Below are 27,692 nucleotides of genomic sequence, written 5' to 3'. Positions count from 1 at the left end.
TATTGAGCGGATCGTCTGAAATTGAAGTTTGTGGTTTCGTAAATATTGTTATGGATCAATCTTTAAGTGATATATTCGCATCTTTTCAAAAATATATCGACGCAGAACAAGATCTAAGAGAGGTAAAACAAAGACAGATTATATTCAAAATTATTCTGTCATTTGCTGAAAATAAATTTTATCCAATATTTATTGTCAAAGTTCCAGTTAGCTGATCAACTTTGATTTCAGTTTTGAGTGCACATTACAAATGGAAATTACAAAAAATATATTGTTATATTTGTATGAATTGAAAATTCTTCATTCTATTTCTTAACAAAATGTGAATAATTCTATAATTTTAACATGTTTATTAAATGTGTGAATTTTAAATTTTTCATGGTTTTCACATACAAAATGATAGGCATTCATGTAATGGACAGTTTTCTTAATAAATTCTTAATCTTCAAAACTTCTATGGTGATTATATGGATAATTTGCTGAAGTTTCAATGTTAAGTACATATTTATAAAAGTATTAGTATGTACTGTTTAGTAATGTGCTGCTTTTGTATGCATATAAGGAAAATTTTTTCACTATATTTTTAATATATAATATATATACAGGATGTAATGAAACTCTGTACCAATATTTCAGAGATACTAGGGTCAAAAACAAACCTAAAATTCTCTATAAATGTTTTTCAAATTTCACTTTGTTTTTGGGATTTTTGTCTGCCCAAAAAAAGGTTCTTTTCAAATTTTCTGCTAAAGTACTAATACTATAGTTGTCAACTATATATTTGACAGTAAAAGTAATTTTGTATTTTTTTTTATGCTTCTGTCAATAGATTGAGGTAAGTAAATGTTGCCCTTGTTATGGTAATAAATGTAAACAAAGCCTTCTAATAACTTAACACTGCATTGAGTTTTAATAACACTCCACGAAACCTTTTTATAACAGTGTTGTCAATGTAACAAACTTCACGAATGTTTTCGACCTCCATCGAGGTCTGCTTCAGGTGGTGACTAAACGATGTCTTCCCTTGACCATTGGAACGATGACGCCCGAGATGTAAATAATTGCGTGTATCTTGTTTCATCCCTCCGCTTGTCCCAGTTTGAATTCTTCGAACAAGTACCTCCACGCCTGTGCGATCGTTTCTCCGTCTTTAAAGTTGATGCAGGTGCCCCCAATGTTGGCTTTATAAAATCTCCCAGGCCTCCAGATGACGGATGCAATCAATACTCCACCTGAAGCAGACCTTGGTGGAGGTCGAAAACGTTCGTGAAGTTTATTACGGAGACAACACTGTTATAAAAGGTTTCGTGGAGTGTTAGTAAACAAAGCCTTATCAAAAATCTTGGTTGCTTGTTGTTCTCTATTATATGTATTTTCTTAGCACAATGTTGCTGTTGAGAACATATCACACAGGAACACTTTCAGAGGAAAAAGGTTATTTTATTGGTGTAGACGGATATGCATTTCGGGCTTAATGCCCCTCTTCAGTCCTGAGATAGTGGTAGTTAAACCAACATGACTTGCAAGATATATACACATAGTTTAAAAAGGGGAAAAAAGGAGCTAATAGTTCTATCGGTTCAATACATATACACATGAGGATAGTATAACATGTGCTGTAGGATGTGACATAATTCAGATGAGATGTGCAGAGAACATAGACAAGATGGGAGAGGTTACAAAGAAGTGAGTGATCCTTGTAACATACACTGTAAGGTTGGTCTTATCACTTTAATATTTTGTTTCAAAAATAATAATAATGATTTGAAAAAATCTCATTTGAATCTGATTTCTAGATATGTAGTCAGAACAACTTGCAGCTAGCACTTAAAAAGAAACTTTTCTTTGAACATTAATAAAATATTTGGTGTTACCTCCAAATGAATTCCACCTTGATGATTCCACTAAGGCCTCCTTGATAGAGCTTGTCACTACAATAAATTATTAAATATATTAGACCCTAAATACTATTTTATAATTCGAGTCGTGTAAAGACACATTATAAATGAAGTCTTATCTCAATGTGATGCAGTTGCCATATTTTTTTAAATTTAATATCATATTTTATTATGATGTAATGTTCCTTGATTCTATGTTTAAGATTATTATTCTCTTTATAAAAAGTTTTAATATTATCTTTATCTATTATATTATTAGTTTTATTACAACATTGGAACCATGGTAAACTGACATTTTTCAATGTAATGGCTGCTTCATGTTCTTCTAATCTTTCCAATGGTCTCCTTGTTTCAACAATGTAACACTTTGACTGATTACATGTACACACAATTTTTATAAACAACTCCAGCTGTTCTTAATTTTTTCTTTTCTTCTTGTTAATCTTTAATCAGTAATCCTGATAACCTGTTTTTTTTTGGGAGGGTGCCAACAAAATTGAATAATTATTAAATTGTTTTTTACATTTTTTAAACAATCCTTTAATATATGGAAAAGAAATATATTGTTTTGTTTTTTGCATCATAACTATTACAAAAATATTTATCATACTATTTTTTAATACTCTTGCTGTAATCCATTTAATAAATACTTTTTAAATAATTGGTTTTTTTTTCTATGCCCTCTTCTAAGGTGGTTCTTGTAAATGGTTTTTAACTCAATTAAAAAGGCATTTTCTTTAATTGCTATAGGACAGTAAGATTTAAAATTAATTGTTTTTCTAACTTTACTTGAGTATACTTGTCAGTTCTACTCACTGTAATATCTGAAAAACTAATTTCTTTATTTTCTTCAATTCACATTTAAACTGAATGTTTTTATTAATGATATTAACATAATTCACAATATTTTCTGTTGAAATAATCATCATGATGTATCAATAGAATATCATCAACATATCTATCAAAAAACTTTATACTTTTTAAATTGGCTTTGTAACAATCAGCATCTAACATACAAATTTCTGCTAACCTCAATCTCATGACTGAACCCATAGATATTTGATCTATTTGTCTATAAAATTCTTTTAAAACTAGAAAGTAATTATTTACAAATGCAAATTATGTTAAATTTACAATATATATTAGAATTTGATAATTACTTAAACATTCTTTAAATCACATTTAATAGTTGGAAAGCAAGTTTTTTAATATAAATTCATTTTGATAATATTTGTTTTCCACAGAAATTGAAAACAAATATCCTTTTGGTGGAACGTTTAAAATTGATTTTCAATGTGATTATTTTTGGCAGACCAGATCAGATCTTGAAAATTAAGTGAAATTTTTGAAAAACATTTATACAGGATTTTAAGCTTATTTTTGACCCCAGAATCTATTCCTAAAATATTTTCAATGTTTTGTTACTACCTGTATACATTAAAAAATAAAATAGCTGAAAAAAGATAGCTTTGGTTTTAAATCCCTTAATTATATATTAAAAATTTTAAAAAAGAACTTATTTACTAAATTATTGAAATTTTCATTGTTTCTTTCTATGATAAGAAATCAAACATCTCTCAAACAAAAATACATCTTTACAATACCTTGATTCAGTCCAGCTGTAGTTAATTTACTAGAAAACTAATGTTTTCAATCTTTGTCAGGTACTATTTGATTTCAACAAGGAATCCAAATAACAAGGAATAATTCAAATTTGAATGTATCAATTCGATGCTGATAGACAGATGAAGCCCTGAAGATCTTTAAAGTAGAAAGAATGGTCACTGCATCAGTTTTAAAGAAAAATGCATATCTCATGATATAAAAATTTAAAGGCACTGTCTATTGGCATTATGCATTTTACTCATCAAAACTTCATTAACGTCGATAGACAGTGCTTTTAAACTTTTATATGATAAGAATCTGGTGTTAAAAATTAATTTCTTCTTTCGTTCATATCTCATGCCTGGCAAGCACATTATGATTTAAATTTATGATTGATTACATCATCTGTCTATCAGCATTGGATTGGTGCATTTGAATTTTAATTATTTCTTGTTTTTTGGACTGTTCTTTGTTTGAATTGGATAGTGCCTGACAAAGATTTTAGATGTACATCAAAATCTTTGTCAGGCATGTTAAAATGTTAGTTTCGTAGTGAATTAACTACAGCTGCACTTTATCAATTTTATCATTTATCATTTCTACAGGGTTTTTTCAGGGGTACTTGCAGTCAATGGAGCACAGTTTGAATGTTATTGAGTTAGTATATTATGATGATAATTTTAATATATTAATTCTGTAAATATAAAGCAGTCAAAATATATATTTTTACAATGGAATTTATATTTTAATGTAAATCAAGAGAAAGTAATGCTTAAAAATCAGTAAGATAAGCATATTAAATCAATCTTAATACTTCACAAGAAAAGGTTTTATTAGCGTTAGTGCTATGGTAAATTAAAATAAAATAGTAAAGTGAAAAAATAAATCTATATATATAAAAATAAATGTGTGTGTGTGTGTGTGTCCTTCATGCATTACCACACCGTTTATCTGATTGCCGTGAAACTTTGAGAAGTTGTTTAATATACTCCTGTGAAGGTTTCTGGCATAGTACGATTGCCATGAAGCTTTGGGAAGTTTTTTAATACACTCCCGCGAAGGTTTCTGGCATTTATCCTAAGATAGATGATGCGCGTTTACATGAGCATTCGAGCAGTGTGTGTTCGATCGATTTCAAATTGTGAAGACCATTTCCCCCTCTTCAAAAAATATCTCTATATATGCATTTGTGAACTGTTATTTACGATGTTTGTAATAATTTTTGTTTAATCACTTTATTTCAACTTTTTTTTGCTAATTATGTATTCGCTTGAACTTCGTTAAAACCTTAACTGTACCCCGAACAACAACCGGAGTTGTAGGAAGAAATTGGTGTATTTTACCAATCTAGGGATCACCTTTTCCAAATTTTAATATTGACTCAAAATAATTTAAAAAGACAAATTACAATAAAACGGTTTATTATCCAACTATCAGAAATTTCACAACATGCCAAGGAAGAGAGGAAGGAGCAATTAAATAATTAAAATTATAAAGGATTAAAAAATATATATAAAAATGGGGAATATCGCACTTCTGACAATCGCTGCGAGTGTGTGGGCTAAATTTGGAGAATCCGTGCTTCTCGCATGGACAACTGTATGTGGCCGGCTCACGCGTCGAAAAACCTTCCGATTTATTCGTGTACGCACCAGACGGAAAAACAAAAAATATCGTGTATCCACAAACACTCCAATAAATAAATAGAATTGAAACGACACTTTGAAATGTTTTCCTGATGAAAATGAATAATAATAATAAGTTTCAATAAAAATGATAAAATGTAAATTGAATTTTATCATAATGAGTTTGCTTGAATTTCCTTTCTTCTGAGATCGCAGCAATGCGCAAGGGTAAGCTAGTAATCTATAAAATGCTTGTTGTTTCTTTTTTTAAACAAAAGAAAATAAAATGAAGTTATCATATTTATAATAATTAAGACAAAGTAAATTATTTTAGATAAATTCATCAAAAGGGTTTTTCTTGTGCAATACAGGTTTGATTGAATCAATCAAAGATACATTGGTATATTTCAATTTCTAAACATAAAACCTTATTGCAATATAAATTTATTTAAAAGTCAAATAAAAGTTATATTTTTCTCAAGTAAATGTAAATAAATAATATACTTTTATATTGGAACTATGCATTATTTATTTGGATTTATAGTCATGTTCTTTTTATTTTGCAAAAGAATATACAATGAACTCTTGCTAATCCAAATTCTACTTAATCTGAACCAGTTTTATTTTCTTTTTATTTTATATATTTTTGCTGTTTCTACCAGTTTAATATTAGAAATTTATATAATTTTGAACTGTGTTTAATTATAACAAGTAAATGCAAGTGAAATATGCATATTTTTAGAATAGAATAGTGTAAACTTTTTGCAAAAACCATACTAAATATACTTTTATAAAATTTCTAACTAAATGTAGTGAATGATTAGTTTGAATTAGTAATTATAAAACGTATTCTTGGTGGTTATAATACAGCACATACTAACAAACTATACTAACAAAATCAAAATTTTGCCTTAAAATAGTCTACATTCTGATATTTTTAATACTGAAGAATTGAGAACAAGTTTTTAAATCTGTTCTTAATACTTGTCAGTATATTTTAAAAATGACAAATTCATAAAATTAGCATGTAATACACATTTTAACTTACAATATATTTGATATATATATTTAAAATTTTTTTGAGTAAATGTATTTGTCTTTTCCTTTACACAGAACACCTTACTAATCCAAACTTTTCTGATATGAACAACCTCATGCTGTAATTAGTTTGGATTTTTCAGAATAAAATATATATTATTACCAAATTAATTTTCTTTATTGTATTTATCTAAAAAAATGATTTTTTGATTTATGCGATTCTTTTAATCTTTAGGAAATTAGACTTGTTATTCGTGACCTGGAACAAATTGGAAGAGAAATATTAAATATTTTACAAGGTATCCACCAGCAAGATGGAATCGAAAAAAGTAATATTTAATTTACATTTGTGATTTATAATATAGTTTTATAGTTTTTTAAAGCATAAATCAAATCAAATCTCAATACAACAAATTTTTTGTATGCAATTCTATACAATAATGTTATTTATTCAATATATAAATTCAAATATATGTATTCTTGAGTATAATTTCATGCACTCAATATTTGTAAAAATGATAAACTTAACTTGAATGATTGCATGCATGTATAAAGGTCTCTCAAAACAAATTGACTGATATTTTTCCTTCTCATGATAATGACTCTACAGCATAGTAACTATGATCTTTTTGAAAGTATTCCTCATGGAATTCAAAAGACTTCTGACATCACTTCTACCATGCTTTGAGATGTTCTTTAAAATTGCCTCTTATGCTTTGACTACTACTGTATTTTCCTGAAAATAAGACCTAACTGGAAAATAAGTCCTAGCATGATTTTTCAGGATGCTCGTAATATAGGCCTTACTCCTAAAATAAACCCCAGTTGAGAATCAAGATTGTCAGCCAGATGGTCATATTTAATACGTTTGTTGCAACCCACAACAGACATATTAAATTATAAAATAATATTATTATTGACATTAATACTTAAAATAAATGATTATACAAATTATAATTAAGTATTTGTAAATACCCAAATGAGTGTCTTTGGACGAGACATCCCCTGAAAATAGACCTAATGTGTCTTTTGGAATAAAAATTAATATAAGACCAGGTCTTATTTTCAGGAAAACACAGTATTATTATGGGCAGGGAAATTAGTTCCTCATTACTTTGACTTTAAATAAGTCATAGTGTGTCAAATTCAAACTGTGCAATGGATGTCAGATGCACGAAATGTTTTTCTTGACCTAAAACTCATTCACTACTTTAGTAACTAAAAGGCATGCATTGTGTTCTGCAGCTGCAATCATTGGTATGGAGATTGGGCTATTTCCTATGGATATGATACAAGAGAGTATGCAGAACTGAAAGATGGTATTGTCTGGTGACTGTTGTACAAGGCATGTTTTTTAAGTAAGTACCATTTTGATATTGAAAAAAAAAACTGCATTTTTTAAAATAATTTTATTCTTACATGAAAGCCTGTACTTTAATCTACTTTTCAACGTAATTTCTTCCAATATGAAGGCACTTTTCTTATCGTATAACTACCTTTTGAATTCCATCCTCATAGACACCTGCTGCCTGATTTGCCAACCACTGCAGCATGGTGTTTTGACATTGTCGTCATAGCGCTGACTGCCTAGATGCATTTTTCAAGTGGAGGAGCAAGTGGTAGTCACTAGTTGCTAGATCAGGGCTATACGTAGGGTGATCAAGTTGTTCCCAGCCATAAGATGTGATAAGATTTCGAGTTTGTTCAGCCACGTGTGGACAGGCACTGTCATGAAGCAAAACAATCCCCTTACTGAGCTTGTCGTGCCTTTTGTTTTGGATGACGAAATTGTAAAGTGTCTGTTTTCTCGAACTTTTGCAACAACTTTCTGCACCAAGTCTTCAGTAATGGCAGATGGTTGCCCACTACGCTCCTTGTCATGGATATTAGTACCGCTATCTTTAAATGCTCTAACCAATTTTCTTACCATTCCATCACTCATAATGTTTTTTCCATGCACCTCGCTAATTTGCCGATGAATGTCAGCCACTTTCACGTCTTTTGCATTAAAAAAATGAATTACTGCGCATACTTCTCAATCAGCAGGATTTTCAAATGTCTGAGGCATTTTAAACACACGCAAACAAACGTAAAATGAATGAATGCTTCCGTAATTGTGTCTGTGGCTAACCAACAGATGTAGGTATTCAGTGCACATTTATGGAACACCAACCGTAGCACTGCAGCAGTCCTATCTTAAAATAGTACAATAAACCCTCCTATAAAACGGGTTCATATAATACAGATTTGTATAAACACGCTAAAAGAAACTCGTATATTATGGTAAAATGTCATCGCCGACTTGTGTTGCGACAGGATTGGTCAAATCTAGACCAAGAGCGGATATTGCACAAACCGTTCAGTCTAAATGAGCAGTGGACCTACTAAAAACCATTTATTATTTAACAGCCATAAAAATTATATTTATATTACTGATGTCACTAAAGTTTAGTGAATTTTTTGCAAAAAAATAACTTATCAGAAAACACGCACCCGCCGTTTGATGTGCCACTCCACAACGAAAACAAGCTTAAGCAATGGCTTAGTTGAACGGTGCACACTCAGTAAGTAATCCTACAATTTTTTGTTTATAGCATAGTTTATATGGAATATTCCCAAAAAATTATATGTGTTTTGGAAATGTTGAGTCAAATTAGTCTAGAATCAATTAATTTTATGGAAGAAAACCTTTTAAACAGGCGTAGTCCCTAAACTGCATACGTGCCGGGCTATGATTGGCTCATGTATTTAAGTGATTGTAAAACACGAATTCATATAAAACGGAACGTATCTATCTTATTTTACGGGGTTTACTGTACTTACTTAAAAAACATGCCTCGTATATAGTAGCACATCATATTGGTACATTATTATTTGGCAATGGTGATGGTGACAGTTACCAAGGCAAGAGTTGTTATGTCAGCTATCAACGTAATGTTGATAGCTGACATAACAACTCTTGCCTTGTTTTAAATGGGAGATAATGGTGATTTCCACACTGCTAGTTGATTTGCTCTCAGAAATCATGTTGTTGTCAGATTTCATTACCAGTGACAGCTGATCACAGAAATGCATTTCCCAGATCAGCCACTACAAATTACAAGTTTTCATAGAGTGCTTTTGTCAGTCATCAGATCTGGGAACCTGTTGAAAATAAATATATTTCAAGTGCTAATGATTATGCTAAAGTGCATAGACTCTCAAGGGAGAGATTCAATAAGTTGCAAGTTTATCAATGATAACTTGGCAGTTTTTTTTAATGACAACACCAACTGTAAATGAATTCAGTCAACACATTCACAAGAGTCTATAGATCTACTTCAAGGTTGATTTGCATCATTCAAACAATGTGTTGAACCATCAAAATACTGTGCATCATGGAAACCACCTTCACTATAATATAGCTTGTAGTGTGATATAGTATAGCATTTATAATATAGCTAATAATATAATATTATATAGTATTTCATAAGTATTTATAGTTTGTTTTTTTACAATGGAAGTAAAATTTCAACAATGTATACTGCTCAATTTTGCCATAGGTGAACAGCAGACTAAATTTGTTCTGTGTACTTCTATAACTAAACAAAGCATCATATTGTTATGTAATTTTTTTTGGATAGATACATTGATAAAATATTCCATACAGTATTATAAATCCAAAATTCATTAGCACTATACTTCAACACGAAAAAATCAGTTTGAATTTATTTTGACTCTCTTGTATTATTTCTTTACATAGATAATTACAAAGTGCAAATAAAAATGTTAAGATATATGTAAATAATTTATATTCATATAAAGATTGAATTTAAATGAAGACATATCTATATTTTCATTTCATTATTGTAATTTCAGAAAAGTGTTTGAAATATATATAATATCAAATTATTATTATTATATTTAAGTTACTCTCCTTGGAATTAAGAATATATTAAATAATGAACATTTATTTTCAGATTATTAGTAGGCTACAAATTAATTAATTTAAAAATATAATCTAAAAATTGAGTTTTTACTTTAAAAACTAATTCAAATGATTAAACTTCTAATAATTATTTAACCAACTTTATAAAAAATATTAAAATGATGAATTGTGAAAGTATCTTTACATTTTGCAAAATTACTTGTATAGCAATTTGTAACATAACAGTATTAATTATTTTAGTAAAACTTTAAAAATTTTTTGCAAGATATAAATAGATCTTTGGTCTTTTTTTGTTTTAACAATTTTAAAATTATCCATTTTACATATGTCTCATACACTGAATCTTTAATTGGCATATATGAAATCATGTAGGTATAAGTGATATACTGAAGAATTTATTTTTATTTTTATCTTTATAACTTAGAAAATTACTATTGAAATAGTAAAAAAAAAAATTCCTCACTATTTAATATTTGGTACTTTTATTGGCATGATCTGTAGAAATATATGTAGTATACTACTGTGATCAAAAAGTTTCAAGAATGGTTTATTTATGTGCAAGTGGGTGCTGTTGTCATTTTTTTTTTTTTTTGTCATTTGGTACTACTTTTATTGATATCTAGCAGCAATCCATATGTTATTGTCTATTTTCGTTTGCAAATAAATGTGTTTTGTGTGTAATGAATTTTTATACTAGTGATTTTTCAAACTGTCAAGTATAATTGAGCATAGAATATGCATTAAATTTTGTTCTCACAACAGAATTACTGTTTCAAAAACATTGAAAATGTTGCACAAAAAAGCCTTTGGTGATGACAAGAACAAGAATTTTCAACTGGTAAAAAATGTTCAATCAAGGAAGGCAGAGAATGCATCAAAGATGAACTATGCTCTGGTAGACCATCCATTTCAATTGATGAAAAACATGTTGCTCAAGTCAGATTTGGTGCTCAGTGATCACTGTTCAATAATTAGGGACATTATTGAACATGTTCTAGTATAATTTGGATCTTATCAAGCAATTTTAAAAGATCATTTGGGCTTGTGGCATGTTGCTTCTTGACTTGTCCTGAAAATGTTAAACTTTTTCCCGAAAACAATGTGTTTGAGTAGCCAAGCAAATGCTTTCTCAGGCAGGGCTGTGGAGTCGCGTAAAAATCTACCGACTCAGACTTTTCCTTACCATTCGACTCCGACCAGGGGCGGACTTGTTATCGAAAGAGACCCGGAAATTCTGATGTCATCATGTGACCTCAGAATAAAAGATTCAATAAATAGAGTTCTAATAAAGATACAGCATAGAAACTTTTTATTCCAAAGTTAAAAGACTTCTCTAAGTAATATATAAATATGTATTCGATAATTTTTACTTTTCCAGCTGTTATATATAACAGAGAAAAAGTGTAGCGTTCAGTCAAAAAATGACCCCTCCCAAATTTTTACATTTTTGGACTCTAGACACCTTGAAATTTCAAGATATGCAAAAGATTCTAGGTTTTTTTCCTATATGTGTGGATGTTAGACTGTGTATGGGGGGCATGATTTTGTTCACCCTGTTTGAAGCCTAATAATTTCTGTGGTCAGAGTGGTCAGAATTGGAGTCAGATGGTTTAACACAGGAGTTATTTATTAAGTGTCAAAGTGGTTGAACTAAATCATGTCCCCATACACATTCTAACATCTTAGGCGAGAACATCTTAACGGGTTTTACTGTACTATTGTAAGGTTGCTGACTTTAAGGGGAGTACAGTTTATCCCGCGTCAGAATGAGCCTAAGGGAAACCGCATAGGTGGGCGGTTGCGAAGGAGGCAAATGAAGAACAAGTGTTTTACAAGAGAAAACCCGTTTATTTGTTCAAATTTATGCTTACATCGATATTGGACAATTCCAAAATCTCGGTGTTCCTATGAAATGGCGAGAGTTCGGGTGATCGGTCGTAGTCTGGGCGGACGAGAAGGATCGCTGGACGATGCAGATGTTCGGTGTTAAGCTGCAGTGTCTTAGGTGTTCGGCAGTAGCACAACACAATAGATAAAGCCCAACTGTAGGCTTAATCCAGAGGAGACACTCCTTCGACCTTGAAGTTCTGATTTTTATAGTTTTTCCCCCACTATTCACATTTTGGATTGGTCCCTTGTCCCATTCCTCACTTCCCGATTGGTCTCTCCTTTGTCTCTAGATGCAAGACGAAACCTTTTCGGGTCGCGGGAAAGATCTGATTTGAGGTGTCCATCTGATACCTCTTTGTCGACTCTGCTCGGTGACTGTTTATAAAACAATAACACCTGCACTCATAATTCAGGCCATTGTTTACCATTTTTTTGACATCTAAGAATTTAACGATCATTTTCATCTTTCATCTATCAAAAATTCTCCTTTTTTTTTGTTCGAAAAGGTTTATCTTGGCCAACATTTTATAGACTCGCGAGTCAATGATCTACCTATTTATAAGCACTCATGTTAGAGTTTGTCTTCCGCTAAGACCTTGACAGATAATTTGACACATACTTTAACAGTTCCGAGTCTCGTTGTTTACATCTTGTGTCGCACAAGAATGTCAGTTTACTCGAGTTTGAACCTTGTCTGGAACCTACACTATTATAAAATGACAAAAAAAAACTTACTTTGAGGGTAGAGACAAGTTTTATTTTTTTAAATTTTGAATGCTAATAACAAGTAAAATATTCATTAAGAGATATGACACATGACCACTTTTATGTCTTCACCCTGTTGACCTTTAATTAAGAACCAAAATTTAATAGTATTAATACCCCTTTATACACAAACTACAGTGCCACATTTTGCTTCTTAAACTTTACCCATTCTGAGATATTGTTTAATATCTTGGAACAGAAAATAAAAATATTAAACAAATTAGACGCCAACACACACACACATACAATTTTTCCCCTTTTATTGACTTTTTTTGATGGGTTCGGGAGGTGTCCAAACCTGTAGATTTGTAAAAAAAAACTTGGGAGGGTCAAATTTGACACGATTCCAATACTTTTCCGTTTTATATACATTACAAGTTGGTAAGTAAAAAGGAGTCGGAGTCGGCGGATTTTTTGACGACACTGACTCCAGCTAAAACTCCATGACTCCGACTCCACAGTGCTGTTCTCAGGCCAAATTGTTCTTAAAACACATCATTACAGATGATGATATGTGGACTATGCTTTTACACCGATATAGCTCAATAATCAAGTGAATGATGCTTGAACGCAAGACCAAAAAGACTATGTTAGAATCCATCAAAAATCAAGATCATGTTGACTGTTTTTTGTTTAATTGTTGTGGTGTTGGGCATCACAAATTTCTTCCAATTGGCCAAACTGTCAACAAAGAATATTATTTGAGCATTTTGCATTGTTTGCATGAAGTAATTTGTAGAAAATAACCTGATTTGTGGTGAGAAAACTCATGGATTTTGCACTACAATAATATACCTGCTCACAATGCTCTTGTTGTTCACGAATTTTTGGCTGAAAATTCACAAATAACACAGTTCTGCAAGCTCTGTATTCACCTGATATGGCACTGTCTCTCTTTCCTGTTTCCTTGAGTAAATGTTCTGTTTCTTGGTCATCATTTTTGAGTTGATTGATGCCATAAAATAAAATTTGCTGCCAGTTCTTAAGGGGTTTCACAAAAATAACTTTAACACATGTTTTGAGTATTGGAAAAAATCATTAGCATAAGTGCATTGCAGTAGGAGAGGACTACTTTGAAGGGGACAAAATAAATTTTGATGAATAAAATCAAATCTTGTGTTTACTGAACCATTTCCTATACTTTTTGATCATGGGGGTATTCAGTGCAATTATAGAAATAATTAGTTCATTAAAGCTTTAAGACATCTTTTCATGAAATGGTAAAACAAATTTTGTTTTTAAGTGCATTCATGATGTAAAAATGTGAAGAAATGCTGCAATCCTATTTATTAGACTTACTAGCTGTATGTTCCTGGCATTGCTCAAGCTTTTGAGGTGGTGGAGTATTAGTGAGGTTGGGTTGGAAGAAGGTGTTAAAAACAATGGTTTTTAGTAATTAAAATGTACATTTATTGACCTGAGTATTTACAATAGTGAAACTGCAAAACACAAAATTGCTTGGACTTTAGGAGTGGCTGGGGATGAAGACTCCACGGTATTTTTCTAAGGTTTTGAAGAATATTCATATCAAATTTAGTGCAGATACATTGAAAGATATGGAATCCTTTACCTAACATACTTATTTTGTATTTGTTTATATTATATTTTAACAGAATTTAACGTTTTTATATAAATAAAACCTATACCAATATAGTTAGACCTAAGTAACCAAGAATACAACATGAAATGTTTCAAAAAATCCACCAAGCATATGTGTAGTTCCAACTTTCATGTTTTGCTAATTTCTCACTAATTACTTTTTATATTAGTTCTTCAAACATAATACTATATTTTAATAGTATAACTTTCTTATAGATAACAATATCAGCTGCCCATCAAGTGGTTATGTGATGTTTAATTAAAATGCCTCAATGTCCTTGACTTACTAAAATATAAATTTTCGTCTACAATTACGTATCTTCTAATATCAGGACTTATTATACTGGCTTTACAGATAATGCTACAGAGTTTCACAGAAAACAATTTTTTATTTTATTTAATATACACAGATATATTAAATAAAATAAAAATTGTAATTGTAAAAGATACGTAATTGTAGACGAAAATTTATATTTTAGGTTATGTGATGTGTTGCTGTCTTGCAGATACATTGAAAGATATGGAATCCTTTACCTAACATACTTATTTTGTATTTGTTTATATTATATTTTAACAAAAAATGAAGAAAAATAGACATGAAGAAAAAGACAGAAATCCATTACAGTTTAATTTATATAATGTAAATTTTGAGATCATATGTATATTTAAACCTTCTCCTGAATTGACAGATTTGAAATATGAAGTTTGGTTAAAATATGTTCTGGCATTTTAATGTGATGCAGCAACAAACATCCAAACTGACAAATAGACTGATCATTAGTTTTATTTGTATAGATTTGTCTTTGGGAGCAAATACGTAGACTCTATTTGATTTTCCAATAAAGAAATTTCAGTTATTCAATACATATTCAATAAATTGAATAAAGTAATTGAAATTGAAATATTCAAATTTAACTTCTGGATTCTATGTTACAAGAACATTTGTAATATTGTATTAATATCTTAAATTGAATTATAATGTGATCAAAAATGTCTGCAATATGTTTGCAGGAATCATATATTATCAGTAATCAAACTTGTATTTGAAAAATTAAGAATATCTGTTATCAACAAATATAAAAACATTGCTTTAATTTTAGATGTTAATTTACACTTAATATGAACTAACATTTTTGGCTATTATATTATTGATTTATATTTTTGAATTATACATGTTTTAATTTACAAATGTTTATTATATATAGTTTTTTTAAAATTATTTTACAAATTCTTTTAAACTAAACAAATTATTTATTTGTCATCTTTTGTGTTATAATATTTTGAGTTCTAATTTTTTTTTTTTAGTAAGTTTTAAAAAAATGTGGATTAATTATTTAGTTCTAATTATTATTCAAAATTGTATTTAATTTGTAATTATGAAATTAAATTTGTAATAGAATTGTTTATAATTTATTTTCAATATAATTTAATTTTAGTTCCAGTGATCTGTGAAAAAGGAACTTTACAATATGCTACAGTAAGAAGCAAGTTCTTGCAATTAAGTGCAAAAATTCCCAAAGATCAATATTACAGGTAATCAAAAATAAATATAAGGAGTTTTTAAATCAATTATTGAAACAAATGGTTACAAAATTTTTGAATATAAGTTATTAAGTTTTTAATAATTTTATATTTTCTAAATTATAAAGCATCAGTCTGATAGCCACCTTCATTTCAGTTATTTCAAGTATTGTTGTTAAGAATATTTGAGTATTCAATTTCATCTGCAATTGAACTCTTAATTTTCCTACAATTATTTTTGAACTGCAGTTTTCAAATTGCGGACCTATACATTTCCACTGCTGTCTGTCTATCCATCCTTTTGTTAATCTCAGGAACAGAGTTAGATAAATTAAGATTTTCATATCTAGTCTTGATTTTTAAGGCCAGAAGCCCCTATTAACTACAGTGGATGATTGGTTAAAGAACAGTTCGGATAGCAAACAAATTGGATAACAAACACTTTCGTGAAAGATTTTTATTATCGGACAACAAACACTTTACTGAACAAACATAAAAAGAAGCAACGGAAAATAACGAATACCAATTGATTTTCCCTTGTCTTCAGGTAACAATTCGAAACCTTTCAGAGTGCAGGAGATGTCAACATCGACGCTCAACCCGATACCAATCAGATAGTATTCCTCTGAATTTTGAAACTCTCCCTTGTAATTCCAGCTTTTTGTTTACCTTTCTGACAAATAATTTTTTATAGTCTTTGCGAGACTGTTGGACAAAACTTTAAGTTTTGCATCAGAGTTTATTTATGAAAGGTGAAAGTTTAACTGTCCCATTGGATATTTGTTAACGTTTTAATACCAAATTTTGAATTTCATCCGGGCCTTGCATTTAAATAATTTTTTGTGGGCTAGTTGATTTCTGTTCTCTGAATTTTTGTAAGTACTTTTCTGAACTTTTTATTTAAAAAAGAAACTGATAATATTATGGAGCCTAAAAAGAGGAGTGTCAAGAACTGTGCTCACCGTAGAAACCAAGTAAGAGATAATAGCCAAGGTAGAAAGTGGGCACAAGATGTCTGATGTTGCTAGGCAGTATGGCTTGAACAGGTCAGGTCTACAGTAGGCACAATCTTAGCTATGAAAGATATATCAAGCTCAAGCTGCTACTGGAGTAATGAAAATCACATCTGAGAAATATAGAGCATTTTAGAACTCATAATGGAACCTGAAACTGATCTGACGACAGAAGAACTCCAAGAACTCTCAAATGAAGAATACCAAGAAACTCAGCAAGATGTGTTTTCTTTTTGAAAAAGAGGAAGACGAAAGAGGACTAATGTTGACATCTGCTACTAAAGATCTTTTGAAGAAGTGGGAGGATGTCAGAACAACGATCATCCAAACCAGAATAAGGATAATGGGGTTGGGGATCTCTACAATTACAATACTATTAATTACTTCCAAAAAATCCTGAAGAAAAGAGAAAAGCAATTGACATTGGACAGATTCTTTAATTCCTACAAACGGGAAAAACATGACTAATAAAAATGTAAGACTGTATATATATGTATTTTTACTATTACATATAAATAAAAGTAGTAAAAAAGTATATACTTTTTATTTTTTGGAGTCTCAGAACAAATTAATCAAATTCCATAAAAACCTATGGTATATCAATAATCGGTTAATGAACAAAGTCTTGGAACGGATTATGTTCATTAACTGATCACCCACTGTATATATAAATTTCCTATCTGGATTAGAAGTCACATAATTTCCATTCAAAATTTTTACCTTACTATATGGAACAATAAATTTGGTATGGAACTGATCCTGATGATATATTATTGATCTGTTTATCAGTTGACTCCCTAAGGTGTGCAATATTCACAATGATCTCACATTTTAAAAATTTAAATAATTTGTTTTGATTCATTTTGAAAGAAGATTATTTAAATTAAAATATGATTAAAAACTGCAGCCTGACTTTGTGACAGTCACTAAATGATTTTATTTAATAATTCTTGCCTAAAGTAGATTTGTATGTATTGTACTGATTAGTGTTTTTCAAGAAAATATAAATATTTCAAATTTACTAACTTATTAGATGAGAATATCTGCAGAATATCCCATAAGTCTATAAAATTTTTTGTTTTGGATATAGTCAACTTATAATTAATATTATGATAGTCAGATATATAATCAGAAATTTCTGAATGTGGATCATCGGCATGGCTGATGGCTTGTATAGACTTAGCATAGGTAGGAAGGCTACTATATAAATGCAATAGCTCATGATCACTAACAACCTATTGCTGTCTTGCAGATACATTGAAAGATATGGAATCCTTTACCTAACATACTTATTTTGTATTTGTTTATATTATATTTTAACAAAAAATGAAGAAAAATAGACATGAAGAAAAAGACAGAAATCCATTACAGTTTAATTTATATAATGTAAATTTTGAGATCATATGTATATTTAAACCTTCTCCTGAATTGACAGATTTGAAATATGAAGTTTGGTTAAAATATGTTCTGGCATTTTAATGTGATGCAGCAACAAACATCCAAACTGACAAATAGACTGATCATTAGTTTTATTTGTATAGATTTGTCTTTGGGAGCAAATACGTAGACTCTATTTGATTTTCCAATAAAGAAATTTCAGTTATTCAATACATATTCAATAAATTGAATAAAGTAATTGAAATTGAAATATTCAAATTTAACTTCTGGATTCTATGTTACAAGAACATTTGTAATATTGTATTAATATCTTAAATTGAATTATAATGTGATCAAAAATGTCTGCAATATGTTTGCAGGAATCATATATTATCAGTAATCAAACTTGTATTTGAAAAATTAAGAATATCTGTTATCAACAAATATAAAAACATTGCTTTAATTTTAGATGTTAATTTACACTTAATATGAACTAACATTTTTGGCTATTATATTATTGATTTATATTTTTGAATTATACATGTTTTAATTTACAAATGTTTATTATATATAGTTTTTTTAAAATTATTTTACAAATTCTTTTAAACTAAACAAATTATTTATTTGTCATCTTTTGTGTTATAATATTTTGAGTTCTAATTTTTTTTTTTTAGTAAGTTTTAAAAAAATGTGGATTAATTATTTAGTTCTAATTATTATTCAAAATTGTATTTAATTTGTAATTATGAAATTAAATTTGTAATAGAATTGTTTATAATTTATTTTCAATATAATTTAATTTTAGTTCCAGTGATCTGTGAAAAAGGAACTTTACAATATGCTACAGTAAGAAGCAAGTTCTTGCAATTAAGTGCAAAAATTCCCAAAGATCAATATTACAGGTAATCAAAAATAAATATAAGGAGTTTTTAAATCAATTATTGAAACAAATGGTTACAAAATTTTTGAATATAAGTTATTAAGTTTTTAATAATTTTATATTTTCTAAATTATAAAGCATCAGTCTGATAGCCACCTTCATTTCAGTTATTTCAAGTATTGTTGTTAAGAATATTTGAGTATTCAATTTCATCTGCAATTGAACTCTTAATTTTCCTACAATTATTTTTGAACTGCAGTTTTCAAATTGCGGACCTATACATTTCCACTGCTGTCTGTCTATCCATCCTTTTGTTAATCTCAGGAACAGAGTTAGATAAATTAAGATTTTCATATCTAGTCTTGATTTTTAAGGCCAGAAGCCCCTATTAACTACAGTGGATGATTGGTTAAAGAACAGTTCGGATAGCAAACAAATTGGATAACAAACACTTTCGTGAAAGATTTTTATTATCGGACAACAAACACTTTACTGAACAAACATAAAAAGAAGCAACGGAAAATAACGAATACCAATTGATTTTCCCTTGTCTTCAGGTAACAATTCGAAACCTTTCAGAGTGCAGGAGATGTCAACATCGACGCTCAACCCGATACCAATCAGATAGTATTCCTCTGAATTTTGAAACTCTCCCTTGTAATTCCAGCTTTTTGTTTACCTTTCTGACAAATAATTTTTTATAGTCTTTGCGAGACTGTTGGACAAAACTTTAAGTTTTGCATCAGAGTTTATTTATGAAAGGTGAAAGTTTAACTGTCCCATTGGATATTTGTTAACGTTTTAATACCAAATTTTGAATTTCATCCGGGCCTTGCATTTAAATAATTTTTTGTGGGCTAGTTGATTTCTGTTCTCTGAATTTTTGTAAGTACTTTTCTGAACTTTTTATTTAAAAAAGAAACTGATAATATTATGGAGCCTAAAAAGAGGAGTGTCAGATGTCTGATGTTGCTAGGCAGTATGGCTTGAACAGGTCAGGTCTACAGTAGGCACAATCTTAGCTATGAAAGATATATCAAGCTCAAGCTGCTACTGGAGTAATGAAAATCACATCTGAGAAATATAGAGCATTTTAGAACTCATAATGGAACCTGAAACTGATCTGACGACAGAAGAACTCCAAGAACTCTCAAATGAAGAATACCAAGAAACTCAGCAAGATGTGTTTTCTTTTTGAAAAAGAGGAAGACGAAAGAGGACTAATGTTGACATCTGCTACTAAAGATCTTTTGAAGAAGTGGGAGGATGTCAGAACAACGATCATCCAAACCAGAATAAGGTTAATGGGGTTGGGGATCTCTACAATTACAATACTATTAATTACTTCCAAAAAATCCTGAAGAAAAGAGAAAAGCAATTGACATTGGACAGATTCTTTAATTCCTACAAACGGGAAAAACATGACTAATAAAAATGTAAGACTGTATATATATGTATTTTTACTATTACATATAAATAAAAGTAGTAAAAAAGTATATACTTTTTATTTTTTGGAGTCTCAGAACAAATTAATCAAATTCCATAAAAACCTATGGTATATCAATAATCGGTTAATGAACAAAGTCTTGGAACGGATTATGTTCATTAACTGATCACCCACTGTATATATAAATTTCCTATCTGGATTAGAAGTCACATAATTTCCATTCAAAATTTTTACCTTACTATATGGAACAATAAATTTGGTATGGAACTGATCCTGATGATATATTATTGATCTGTTTATCAGTTGACTCCCTAAGGTGTGCAATATTCACAATGATCTCACATTTTAAAANTAATGATGTCTCCAAAGTTCAACGAAGTTTTCGCAGAAAAATAAGTTGTTAGAAATCGGCCGCTATTTGCTGAGTTGTTCCGCGACGAAAACAAGCTTTAGCAATGGCGATGTCGAATGGTGCATACTCGGTAAGTAATCCTACAATTTTTTGTTTATAGCGTAGTTTATACGGATTATTTCCAAAAAATATATACGTATTTTGGAAATGTTGAGTCGGATTATTCTAGAATTGATTAAATTTATGGAAGAAAACCTTTCAATCAGCCATAGTCCGTAAACTTCACACGTGTCGGGCTATGATTGGAAGGACTCGTAAGAAATCGGATTCCTAAAGAATGGAACGTATCTATGATCTTATGGGGGGGTCGACTGTATATGCAAACTATGGTCATTTAAACATGACAATGCTCAATAGAAAAAGAAAAGGCTGAATTAGACAAATATGAATATATGAATTCTATTTTACCTTGTGGCTGTTCATGTAGCGTAGTATTTGGTCTGTTTTTGTTTCATCTGGTGATAATAGTCAACTTCTTGTGATATTTTTTATTCTGTTTACTCTTAAACTTCTCATGACTCAAAAACTCTCCTCACTCTTAGACTTGAGTGAGGGCAGCAATGGTAGCCTCACTCAAGTTTAAAAGTAAACAGAGAGTAAGGGGTGAAAGAAGAATGTTAGTGTGAGAAATACTGTTCCTTGTCATTTCATATAGTTATGACCTGGGTTATGATGCAAATGCAATACTTGGATGACATCAATGCCAAATACTGTGCAGACTGAAGTAAAGGAATAGCTACAGTCGACCCCCCATAACACAGTAGATACGTTTCAGTTTTTATGAATCCATTTTCTACGAGTCCAGCCAATCACAGCCCGGCATGTATGCAGTTTACAGACTACAGCTGTTTGAAAGGTTTCTTCCATAAAATTAATCNACATGAAAATGAAAATTAATGAATACACTGTGTACAGTAATTTACCTGATAAGACAGACCTCAGAAAAATACTTTATGAGAGCTTTTATACTTTTATAAAGCTGTCTATAATGAAAATTAATTAACTAAAGATTTTTTTGCCCTGCCAGGGTGTGGCCGAGTTATCCAGAGTGCCGGGTTATCGAGAGCCGAGTTTTCGAGGTTCTACTGTATTCCACTGATCACATCATCCATTCCTGCTGATACCCAGAGGGTGTACAGGTCAACATGGTAAAAAAAATCAAACTTTTATACTACCATCCACTACTTTTTTCCAAACTCTCCTATCAACAGACTAAGTTTTAAGCCTGGATTAAAGTTAAATTCTTTTCCTCTAAAGCCTGCTTAACCCTATCAATCCACCTTTGGTTTCTTTCTCTTTGATTTTAGCCTCAGATACCTATTTGGCCAGTTGGTCTTCTCCCGCTCTTTTCAAATGGCCAAACCATCTCTGATTAGCCTTGCTTACTCTTGACTGAATATTTGTTTTCTTATGTCTTCATTTTTAATATGGTTTTGCCACTGTATCCATCTATTAACACCACTAATTTTTCTAAAAACTCTCATTTCTGCTGCTTCTAATTTTTGGTCAATTCCCATATTTCTCACCCAACTCTCAGAACCATATGTCAATATAAGTTTAAAAACTGTGTTTTACGCAGCTAGTTTTGTATTATTGCTTACTTCTTTTTGTTCCAGATATATTTGATCAATTGGTGCCCTGCCTAAACTGCTTTGTTTAATCTATTTCTGATTTCCAAATCTAACTTTCCATCATCCCTAAAGATTGTTCCCAAGTATGAGAACTTATTGACATGCTCTAAGCATTTGTTACCAAGTTTAACTGTTAAAGTCTCTTTCTCTCTACTAATAGCCATAACCTTCATTTTCTCGTAGCTGATTGAAATACCGAAATTCCTGCAACTTTTCTCTAAATTATTTAAAGATTGCTGGAAGTCCTCAGGTTTATTGCTTAGTAGGACAATGTCATCTGCATAAAGAACCAAATTTTATATTTCCCAAACTGAAGTTTGTCAATAGTTTTGATTATTTTATTAAATTATCCATGAAAATTATGAATAATAAAGGGGACAATATACATCTTTGCCTCACCCCTAGTTTTACTTGGAACCATTACCTATTTATCCTTCTACCCTTACAGCTGATAAAGCTTTCAAATGGTTAAAGTGTGTTATAGTATTAGTAAAGTAGTAGCAATAGCAATAGTTATAAAACTAATAATTAATAATACTAATTAAAAGAATTCATATAATAGATATCATGATCATTGGCGATTTATAACTCAACGATTAGTATTTTTGGCTGCTCTTATCAAATATCTTCAAACTGAAACTCTTCTGGAAAGAAAAGAAGCTGCAGAAATTTTGGGAGGTAAGTAATTACAAAATTTATATTGTAACAACATATGATTAAAAAGTAATTTTTTAGAATTTAGACAATTAAAAATTATGTTTCATATCTTGAATTTTCAAGCTGTTCTGCATTGCTAGACTGTGCAATGTGAATTACTTATTGAAAATTCAAAATACATATGTAATTTAATTTATATTTCATAATTAATTATAGAATTCAGTATTCTCTCCAAAACTTTTTCAATGGGTATATCATCCAATTTTACTGACTTCCAGTTAATTAAGCTGATGACTTTCCATGTCAAAATAATGAACAGAACTGGAAATACGTATAAATTGTAAAGTTTGATTCCAATTTGAGGAAAACTACTACTGAAAAGCAATGCAAAGATAATACAGAAAAATTTTTGTTTTCGTAGTGTGGGTATAGTCCAGAAACTTGAATTAAAAAATATTTAAACTTTCATTTCTTCTTATAAGAACAGAGAAAATCAGTATGCAATAGAAAATAGGAATGCTTGTAATGTCAATAGATCAGCATAACAGACACAACAAAGCATCAGTCACTTATAGCAGTATAAATCAAGTTTAAACTTTCTTGTATTTGAAAGTTCTTAGATATCCATCAATACTTAACTTTTTGAAAAAGATTAGGAATGCACAAAAGATTAGGAATCAAACATGAGATGTTGTTGATATTAGTGTCCACCTTTCAATTCCAACATATTAAAACAGATATTCAAATAACATTACTGTTGTATCCAAAAGGAACATCTACATTTCAGAATACAGAATCAACATATAAACAGAATTTTCCTTTATTTTCTGTTTGGTTTCTGAAGTTCTCATTTGTGTAATGTTTCTATAAGTGGGGACTAGTCGGTGCATAAATTTTATTTGTTCATATGAAATAAATACAAAATATTGCTATTATATTAAATTACACTTTATAAAAGTTGGCAAGGGCTCTTGCTCAACTTCCCCAGTACTTGAACAGGAAGTTAAAGCAACCATTAGGAAGTCCAACAATTTTCAGTTATATATATAGTTATTTTTAAGTACAATTACTGTACAATATAAAATTTAAATAATATTGAAAATTTGAGTGAAAGTGATTTTATTGCCTTATGAGAAATTTCTCTGTTTAAAAAACACTATAAATGGCACTACACACAATTTTAACTTTGTGCTAATGAGATTTTATTTAAAAATAATTTTTAAGCCTTTTGCTGTTTTATAATATAATTTTGAGGATAGAGATGAATTTTTAAAAGATTGTAAATGTCAGAAGTAAAATTTCATTAAATCTGATCCCACTTGAGATATGACCTCTTGACCTTAAAATACCAAAATTTAATAGCATTGAAGCCCCAAATATAGAAATAACCCTTTCAAGTTTCAAAACTTTTGGTTCATCTAGTCCTGAGATATAATGCAAAATAGACATACACACATCATTTTGTAAGGATGCTGTTACATTTTTGACTTGTGTCAAAACATCAAGAAATGCAAAAAAAAATAAAAATAAACTGAAGGAGGGGTCAAAATTCGATTGATCACCATAATTACTTTCCTGCTGTTATAGAATGTAAAAGGGAAAATAAGTCAGAAAATGATAATCTTTAGTTATTTTTAAGAATGATGAAACTAATAAGTATAAATATTAGAAGTGACAGGATAAGTAAGTCACTTTCTTCATTTTAATCCATGAAAACTATATAAATGGAGTTATACAAAGCTGTTTAAAATAGGATCTGGTCCATATTCTCAAGTAAGAGTTTTTAATGCTGTATCTGAGAATACAGCATTACTCTCTCTTACTGGGGTAGAAAAGTTTTAACTAAAGTTTTTTAAATATACAGTATATATATTTAAACAAATTATTGCACCAATTATGAAAATTCTGATGGCAGTCAAATTTCTTTTCTTAGGAGTTTTTCTTTGGTAAAGATAAACTTGATGCTTCAAAGCAAAATATAGAAAACAAAAAAATTTTAAGAGTACTGCTTCAAAGTGCCAAGCTTAAGATACTTATCACAGTTTTCTACATTTTGCTTTGAACCACCAAGCTTATCTTTACCAAAGAAAAATCCTAAGAACTTTGACTGTCATTGAAATTATCATAATTTTTTAAATCTCAGATGTTTTTGTTTGGATGACTTGATATCTATTTTGAATTTATTTCTAAATTATTTGTTTTATGATATATTCTAAATATATTTAATAATTATTGACTACAGAATACATTCTTTATTTAAAGCTTTCATGATTCATTATAAACTGATTTTAGCATTTGCTGAGTCATGGTAATATAAAATTAGCATTGATTTTGAAAGTAGGGCAAGTCCATTTTGTGAAAAAATAGTTAAAGCTAATTCTTATTACGAGTTAAAAACATAAATTTTATGTTAATCAATTCACAATAAATTTATTACTTGTAATTTATATTGTCAACAATATTTACAGTGAGTTGATTTTGAAAGTGAGGCAAGTTCACTCTAAAGAAAAATGTGAGGGTAATAAAGCATATCTTATGTACTGTACCATCCATTTATCATGAATACAGCTGTCCCTTGATAGTCCGACGTTTTGTAATCCGACATGCTCAGTAGTCCGATGCACCTCCCGTCAAGGTAACCGTCCCCGTTACGTGTCTGCTTGCACAGAAGCATGTCGCAACGTGAATCTCCCCACCCAATTCTTACACGATGACACACATTTTGTGTGTTTTCCGTGAGCATTTCTGTTCGAACAGTTGAAGTAGGAAATATTGTAGGCTACTGCTAGCAAAGCAATGCCAAATATGTAATCACTTTCGGTAATCCGACAGCCCTTTGGTCCCAATCCTGTCGGATTATCAAGGGACAGCTGTACTTTAAAAATCTACATCATCTAAAGTAAGAAATATAATTATATGCATGCAACTTATTCAGTTTTATAGGAAAAAGTGGAGCACATACCAAAATCATTATTTTTTTCACCTAATGCAGATAACCGTTATTGCATATTAAATTTATATGAAATAAAACCAAAAAAATATAAAATAAGTCTAAAAATATTCATAAGCAGTAATAGACTCATTCAAATTCATAAAATGGACTTGCTCCACTTTCAAAATCAACTGATCAAACATTAAGCTCATGGAAAGTAAAACTTCTAACTTTTTATTGGCCATACATAGCCAGTGGAAGCGCTGACATTTTTATACTCTTGATATAGGATGCTTGTTTGTTTTTGTTAACAGTAGAATGCTCTACAACTGCAATAGTGTTATTAATGGCACTTTCTGGAATCCAGGCCAGATCTCCAGAGGAGCTGGCTGATGCCTTTAACATGGTCATTTGTTAAGTTTCATGCAATAATCAAAATTATATCATTCTGTTCAATATTCCAGGCTATATTTGTTGTGAACATGATTTGTCACAATTCTCAATCAATAAATTGACATTTCTTGGTTTGGGTACAAATATGACAATAATAATTTATAATTAGGGCAGAAATGAATTGCCTAGCTTCCAGTGTTTGCCATATAATTTAAAACATGTATCTAACATTTTAAATAATCTAATGAACAAAAAAATTATCACAGCATCACAAAGAAGAGTATATCAGAGTAGGACAAGTGGGAGCCCTATTTTACCCTACTTTTTTGAGTGTATTCAAAAAGTAAGATTATGGAAAAATATATACACTTTCACCCCTTCCTTTAATTATTCTAGATTCAAAAAGTCACTGTCAACATTTTCTGATAAATACATTTTAAAGTATTCAGTTTCAGTTTTGCCCATTGGTAGACATCCTGTAAGAACATCAACTTTCAATCTATTCTTTGTTCCTGAGTTAAAATTACTGTACAGTACATCAAATTTTAATTACAATGGTGGTTCTGTTCTGACATGCTATTCCATTAAACTGTTGATTAGAAGCATTTTATATGTTGTTAGTGTAATTTCTGTTGTCAATATAAAATTTAATTTTTTTTTTTAACAGTACATGTAAATTGTGAAGATGGTTTTCATCTTGATTTGGATGATTATTTAATGGGATTGCTTTCATTAGCTGATGAATTGGTAAAATTTTATATATAATTATTATAAATCACTATTTAAAAAATTAACATGTCATTTTATTTTATAGTCACGATTTGCCGTGAATAGTGTAACAGCTGGAAATTATGTTTATCCTGTCAAAATTTCTCGCTTTGTTACTGAACTAAATAAAGGATTTCGTTTGTTGAATTTAAAAAATGATTCTCTTAGAAAACGATTTGATGCCTTAAAATATGATTTAAAGAAAGTAGAAGAAATTGTCTATGATTTATCCATTAGAGGAATGAAACCCGAAAATTCTAATACCAGCATTCTGCCTCAAGAATAGAAAGAAATATTCACACACAGTTTCAGA

The 27,692-nt window shown here is 29.9% G+C and overlaps 1 protein-coding gene across 1 annotated transcript; it reads left to right on the top strand.

The window, feature by feature from the left end:
- LOC111612857 (translin-like) lies at nt 1-27,692 on the top strand. The gene is made up of 6 exons (XM_023354130.1): nt 1-122; nt 6,402-6,495; nt 15,785-15,881; nt 23,192-23,307; nt 27,279-27,358; nt 27,426-27,692. The coding sequence occupies exons 1-6, from the start codon at nt 51-53 to the stop codon at nt 27,663-27,665; spliced, it is 699 nt and encodes a 232-aa protein (XP_023209898.1). The 5' UTR covers nt 1-50; the 3' UTR covers nt 27,666-27,692.

This window comes from Centruroides sculpturatus, unplaced genomic scaffold (assembly GCF_000671375.1).
Source record: "Centruroides sculpturatus isolate CEXI.00-Female unplaced genomic scaffold, Cexi_2.0 scaffold1689, whole genome shotgun sequence".
Lineage (NCBI taxonomy): Eukaryota > Metazoa > Arthropoda > Arachnida > Scorpiones > Buthidae > Centruroides > Centruroides sculpturatus.
The sequence above is the reverse complement of the archived record's forward strand: the minus strand, read 5'-3'. Positions and strand labels throughout refer to the sequence as shown.